A 6,885-nucleotide genomic window follows, 5' to 3' on the forward strand; every position below is an offset into this window, starting at 1 on the left:
CAATCTGTGGGGAGTCTGGAAGTGGTGTGGGGGTGAGGAGACCCCAGAAGGGCTTACCTTTAGTCTATGGCTCCCCTGGGTTCATTGGTGTGTCCATGGCCAGCCCCTTAATTCCCCTTCTGGGTCAGACCCTATGAGCCTCCCTGTCATCTGTGGTTCTGATATGTCCTGGGGCAAGATGGGCCTGCTTCAAGCTAAGCCTTCTGAAGTCCTGGGGGTGTCTTGTGCACCTATACTGGTCAGGACTTAGATTTGGGACATTTCCCACAGTGGCCTCCTCTGCTCCATATTCCCTATTCCTGGGGTTTTTCTGGAATCTCCCTTTAACATGGTTGCTCCTGGGGCCAGAGAGATAGCATGGAGGTAAGGCATTTGCCTTTCATGCAGAGGTCCGTGGTTTGAATCCCGGCATCCCATATAGTCCCCCGAACCTGCCAGGAGCGATTTCTGATCATAGAGCCAGGAGTAACCCCTGAGCACTGCCGGGTGTGACCCCAAAACCAAATTAAATAAATAAATAAATAAAAACAACCAATAAAACAACAACAACAACAAAAAACTATGGCTGCTCCTGTGGGTGTCTTCACTGACTGGAATTTCTCTCCAGTCATTTGTTCTTTATTGGTTCAAGGGTCAGAATGTTTTGAAATACAAACAGTTCTATTTTTTTATTTTTGTCTTGTTTTCGTTGGAGGCTGGAGTGGAGGACAGTGTGTCTCAGAGAGTGAGGATTTCTGGGGAAACAGAAGCATGGAAGAGGCTTGGGGGCTGGAGAGGTGGTTCAGTGGTTGGAATGGGAAGAGGTTTGTGGGGAAGGGAGGTGACTAAGAATGTAGAATGGGAAGTGGTTTGGAGGCTGGAGAGGTGGCTAAATGGTTAGAAGGTGAACAGGCTTGGGGCCAGCAATATATATCAGTGGTTAGAGCACATGTTGTATATGAGATTTAGGTTTTCAATTCAAGAGTGTTCAAGTTTCAAGAATCTTATGAACAAAGGAGACATGAGATGAGGGTTACAGGACAATGTCCCAGGACCTGTGGTTCCACATTACAACAACCCCAAGTCCAGATGCTATTAAACTTTACTTCTGGGCCCGGAGAGATAGCACAGCGGTGTTTGCCTTGCAAGCAGCCGATCCAGGACCAAAGGTGGTTGGTTCGAATCCCGGTGTCCCATATGGTCCCCCGTGCCTGCCAGGAGCTATTTCTGAGCAGACAGCCAAGAGTAACCCCTGAGCACCGCCGGGGATGGCCCAAAAACAAAAACAAAAACAAAAACAAACAAACAAAAAAAAACTTTACTTCTACTGAAGACCAAGAATTTTAATAAGTCAAGATCGGGAGGGGGGAAATAACACTTTTCCAGCTCATTCACAGTTTATTTATTTTGAGGCCACACCAGCAATGTTGAGGGCTTATTCCTGGTTCTGAACTCAGGGATCACTCCTGATGGTGCTTGGGAGACCCTATGGGAAACCGGGGATCGAACCCTTGTCATCTACATGCAAGGCCAGCACCCTCCCTGCTGTACTATGGCTCTGGCCCACACATCCAGTTGGAATGTGCATTACCCAGGACCCAGGCTCCAATTTCCAGGACTAATGGGTTGGGGCAGCCCTGCCGGCTGTTGTCTGGGCTTTCTGGGCTGGGTCCCATTGCACTGTGAGTGGGTGGGCCAGGCTGCTATGCTTGACATGGCAGGCCAGGGGGCCACGGTCACTCAGGGGGACACTCAACCCAAGCCTGGTCTGGTAAGTGCCATTGCCGTTGGGAAGAAGGTCCCCCATAGACTCCGTCACCAGGGTCTTGCCAGCCCGGGTCCAGTACAGGGTGATACTGGGTGGGTAGAAGTCATGGGCCCGACACTCCAACCTTCTCTGCTGTCCTGAGGTTGTGTGGCTGGTGACAGACACCAATGGCAGATCTGCAGAGGGACAGATAATGATGGGTCCTGGGGGCTGAGTCCACATGGCTCTGCTCAGGGCTCTCCTGTCTGTCGGGGCCTCAGCTATGTTCCAGCCCCTCTGGGCAGGCCCGGGAAGCTGAGCGTGGCTGTAAGCATGTCAGGGGCTGTTGTCCTATCCAGTAGACCTGAGATTTTTATTATTATATTTATTATTATTAATAATTATTGTTTTGAGGCCACACCTGGTGGCACTCAGGGTTTACTCCTGGCTCTGTGCTCAGGAATCACTCCTGGCAGGCTTAGTGAACCATATAGGATGTTGGGGGTTGAACCTGGTCACCCCCATGTAGGGCAAACACTCTCCCACTGCCCTGTGTCTCTGATCCCTTCCCTTTGCCTCTGCTGGATAACCCCTCTCTCCTTGTCCCATGTGACTTCTTCTGGAACCTTCTCATCCCAGGTTCTGTGTGGGTGGACACCCCCCTAAATCCCTGCTCCCTTCTGGGGCTGGCACTATCTCCTCCTCCACCACTGAGGGGCCACAGCAGGGACCCTTTCCCAAGCCAGCCCACCATAGGGAGCAAAACGGGGATACCTCGTCTGTCCAGCAGGCTCTGGCCGAGGCGCAGGTACTTCCGCAGCAGGGCAGGACACTCCTCTTCCATGTAGGCCTTGGCCCGTTCCAGGTACACGGCCTCTGCCTCCCACTTGCGCTTGGCCACTGTAGCGGCAGGGTCTAGGGCTACCCAGGCAGGGATGCTCCGGTTGAAGGTGATGAAGTCGCGGCCATCGTACGCATAACTCCAGAAAGATCCACTGCTCACATTGTTCTGGAGCTCACAGCCAATCCTGCCCTGGAAAGTGTGGGGAACTGTGTGCACCCCACAGTACCCATGAGCTATGACCTCCTTCTCTCCCACTTACTCCCATATTTGACAAGGAAATGTTTTTTTTTGTTTGTTTGTTTTGGGGTCACACACAGTTATGTCCTAAGCTTATTATTCCTGGCTCTACACTCAGGAGTTACTCCTCCTGCCAGTGCTTGGGGGACCATATGAGATGCTGGGGATTGAACCTGCATTGGCTACATGCAAGGTAAATGTCCTACCTGCTGTGCTATCGCTCCAGCGATAAAAATTCCAGGAAAGGGGTTTTGATTTGGTTTTGTGTGGGAGTCATGTCTGGATGGTGCTCAGGCTTTATTCCTGGCTCTGTGCTCAGGGATAGCTCTGATTGGAGTTCAGGATTCCCTATGGGGTGTCGGGGGTTGAATCAGGGTCATTGTATGCATAGGAAGCGCTATCACCCCTGTACTATTTCTTTAGCCCAACATCTTGGTGGGCAGCCCTGGACCTTAATGAAAAAGTTCTTGTCCAGACACATAGCAGACAGGGATAGGAACCCCTAGGTTTGTTTGAGGTTTTAGGGTAATTGAAATGAGACATTTTTCACAGCAGGAAATTTCAGAGCTGGAGATGCAGGGACAGATTTCTAACCCTTTCCACTGACTTGAACAGGGGCCGGAGCCATCAAACAGTGAGGAGAGTGCTTTTCTTGCATGTGGCTGGTCTAGGTTTGATCCCAGGCATTGGGGGGGGGGGGGGAGACACACCTGGTGGCACTCAGAGGTTACTCCTGTTCTGTGCTCAGAAATTGCTCTTGGCAGGCTCAGGGGATCATATGGGATTCCAGGAATCAAACCCGGGTCTGTCCTGTGTCATTCACATGCAAGGCAAACACCCTACTTTTGAGTTATCACTCCGGCCCAATCCCCACATCATATAGGCCAGGAAGGATCGCTGAGCAGAGCCAGGAGTAAACCCTGAGTGCTGTTAGGCATGACCCCAAAACAGAAAAAAAAATACAACCCAAAAACCATTGCTGGGGAGTGCTGAGCAGTAGGGAGCCCTATGACTACTGGGAAGTGGGGTTCTGAGTCTAAGAGGAAGGGATAACGGGGAGTTTTCCTGGTTTGTTGTGGATCACAGAAATCCTCCTTTTTATGGTGCTAAGGGGTGACAAAGCCTGTCACCCTTTTGCCCCTTCCCACCACCCTTCCTGCCTCTTAGCCCCAATTCCGGCCACACATCCTGGTTCTGGCTATACAAGCTGAAGTTACCAGGCGAGTGACATGACCTGAGCGACTGGCCCGGCTCAGAGGTGCCCCCACCTCCCATCTGTCCCCACCCTACCCACTTTTCTCCGGAACAGGCCTGTGGGTTTGTCTTGGCTTCAAGTTTCTCTCTGGGAAAGGCCAAGGACAATGGTGCTCCTGTTGCAGAGGGTTCATGGCCCCTTCTTCATCCTCCTCACTTGGGCCCACCTCCTGCAGCTCAAGGCTGGTCCTTAGCTCTCCCTTTGCTGTCCCTTCCATGTGTGCATACCTGGACCCAAGTTCCTGGCAGCCCCTCACAGCCCCCTCCCCACTCACTTCAAAGCCCCCTGCAGACCCCCACTGTCCCCCACTTACCCTGGGCATCCTTGTAGTAGTCGATGGCATCTTCCAGTGTCAGCAGGAAGTAGTCCCCCCGGGCCTTCTGCAACTGGCTCTCCTTCTCCCAGTCCTCCAGCCCTTCCAGTGTGGCCCACGGGCCCAGTGGCTCAGCCCTGCCTTGCGTGCTGTCATAGCGGAAAAAGGGCTGGTCGTTGAGGAAGATCACGGCCTGGAAGCTGGGCGAACCTGGCCTGGGCTTGGACTGACCAGTGTAGATAAAACTCAAGGAATAGCGTCCTGCAAAAGAGGGCAGGGTTGGGGATTCCATCCTGGAAAAGACTGGAGAGGGTTGGGGGGGGTCCCTTGTGGGGTGGCAGATGCTTCCCCCGACTCTGAGAAGATAGTGCTCAGCCTCTTTCTGGGTGTTCAGGACCCTGTGACACAGGTGTTTTCGGAAGCAATTGGGGCCTGTTCTGCCTGCTGGATTGTCTGAGCTGGGCTGTGGAAAGGCTCAGGGTTCAAGGACAAAGCAAATAGGGCTAGATGCAGACAAGGCCTGGAGCCTGTGTCATCCCAGAGGAGATACCATGGTGTCCACTTTGCCTCCTAGAAAGGCCTCTACAAGATTAGTATCCTCCTGGGCCTGAGTGTTGGGTTGACAAATAGATTTAGTCAGGAAGTGTAGGAGGAAAGAGAGATAGGGAAAGCCCAGAGCTGCATAGACCAACCAGCAAGTTGGTGAAGGGGCTGGGCTTATCTTTGGCATGAGGAGGATGGTGTGAGTGTGTGCATATGTGCGTGTGCATGTGTGTGTGTGTGTGTGTGTGTGTGTTCGCACGTGTGGAAGGCTGATGGAGAGTATGAAGGTCACTGTCACGTGACCTGTCAGGCGAACTATTCACTGTCAAGTGAACAGAAAACAAACTGTACATGGGGTGGGGCAGTTGGGACCACACCAGGCCATGCTCATGTTTCACTCTTGGCTCTGTGCTCAGGAATCACTTCTGGTGGGCTCAGCATCCAATATGGGATGCCAGATACAGGGGATCAAAGCAGGGTCAGCTACATGCAAAGCAAGTGCTGTCCCCACTGTGTCTCATTTGGACTCTGGTCCCATTTATTTTAATGTTTTTTTTTTTTTTTTTTGCTCACACCCAGTGGCGTTCAGGGGTTACTCCTGGCTCCGTGCTCAGAAGTTGCTCCTGGAAGGCTCAGGAGACAATATGGGATGTCAGGAATTGAACCACCGTCAGTACTGGGTTGGCCACATGCAAATTAAATGCCCTACCGCTGTGCTATCTCTCCAGCCGCCCCTTATCCCATTTGTAAGCTGCCATTTCTTCACTCAGAAATTCTGTGCTCCCCAACTAGCCTCACCCCTAGCCTCCAGTCCTGAAGTTGACTCTGCTGAGCTCCCATGGCTCCTGTACCCGGCTTGTAGCAGGGTAGAATTGGGGATTGTGGGGGAAGGAGATGCCCACCCCCTTGTTCAATCTGCTCCCATGGAGGCCTGTGGCCTGTGTTGTCCCCTGAGCACCCACTGGAAGGAGGAGGGAGCACAGTCCTCCCTGGATGACCCCTGTGTGACCCAGGCAGGTCCCTTCACTTCTGGGCTTTTGTTTCATTGCTCTAGAAACTCAAGGTTTTATATGTTTCCTTTTAGATCCCTTTCCTGAAAGGACAAGTCCAGAAGCTTCCTTTTTTTTGGGGGGGGAGCCACACCTAGCAGGATCCTGGGGTCACTCCTGGCTCTGTGCTCAGGAATCACTCCTGATAGTACTGGGGACCATATGGATACCAGGGATCAAATCTGTGTTGATTGTGTGCAAGGCAAGTGCCCTCCTTACTTGTCCTATCACTTGTCCCCACCAGCGGCTTTTTTAGGGCTGCCCTGCTGCCATTCATCACCTGATCAGAACCTCCTGAACATTCCCTGATGCCCACTCCCAGTTCTTTACATTCCAGCTGGTCGCCTCAGTATCCACTCTCTAGCCCTTCACTTCCCAGCTCCTCACTCCCAAGCCGCACTCACCATCAGCCCAGTCCTCAGCTGGGGTCCCCTGTAGGACTGCAGGCTCCAGAAGCAGCAGCAGGGCCAGCAAGATGGGCCCCATGGTGCCCAGGTCAGCTGCTGGAAGCTTCTGGACATGACCAGGCATTCAGGAACTGTGGGGTGGACGGAGCCAGGTGGAGTTCTGAGAATGGCCGGGCTCTGAGCCAGCAGGTGGAGTCACTGTGCCCAGGGGAGGAGGCAACACCAGACCACGATGCCCGGTGCCCAGCTAGGACTGCTGAAGGCACCACTCTCATGCCCTGGAAGGAGGGGTCATCTGGGGTCAGGGACTATGGGTGTGGAGGCTATGCTTGGCAAGCCCCACCCTCAAAATAAAGCTCTTGACATATCCCAGCCTGGGTTTGGTCTGTGCTTAAATTTTGAGGCTGGAGAGGTGGCACAGTGGGGAGGGGTTTTGCTGTGCATATGGCTGACCCGAGTTCTATCTCTAGCACCATATATGCTTCCCTGAGTATCCCTGAATGTAGAGCCA

At 52.8% G+C, this 6,885-nt stretch overlaps 1 protein-coding gene across 1 annotated transcript; it reads right to left on the minus strand.

Moving 5' to 3' along the window:
• Positions 1-1,597: 1,597 nt before the first annotated feature.
• AZGP1 (alpha-2-glycoprotein 1, zinc-binding) lies at positions 1,598-6,592 on the minus strand. The gene is made up of 4 exons (XM_049788674.1): positions 6,372-6,592; positions 4,376-4,636; positions 2,501-2,776; positions 1,598-1,923 (listed from the first exon to the last, which is right to left on the minus strand). The coding sequence occupies exons 1-4, from the start codon at positions 6,496-6,498 to the stop codon at positions 1,598-1,600; spliced, it is 990 nt and encodes a 329-aa protein (XP_049644631.1). The 5' UTR covers positions 6,499-6,592.
• Positions 6,593-6,885: the final 293 nt, after the last annotated feature.

This window comes from Suncus etruscus, chromosome 15 (genome assembly GCF_024139225.1).
Source record: "Suncus etruscus isolate mSunEtr1 chromosome 15, mSunEtr1.pri.cur, whole genome shotgun sequence".
NCBI classification, from domain to species: domain Eukaryota; kingdom Metazoa; phylum Chordata; class Mammalia; order Eulipotyphla; family Soricidae; genus Suncus; species Suncus etruscus.

Bases quoted from the DNA above. Each gene is read 5' to 3' on its own strand.
- AZGP1 (XM_049788674.1), bottom strand. From the start codon at position 6,498: ATGCCTGGTCATGTCCAGAAGCTTCCAGCAGCTGACCTGGGCACCATG. The intron at 2,777-4,375 runs GTAAGTGGGGGA...GGGTGCACACAG, and splicing joins CTACTACAAGGATGCCCAGG to TTCCCCACACTTTCCAGGGC. The intron at 1,924-2,500 runs GTATCCCCGTTT...GTCCCTCTGCAG, and splicing joins GAGCCTGCTGGACAGACGAG to ATCTGCCATTGGTGTCTGTC.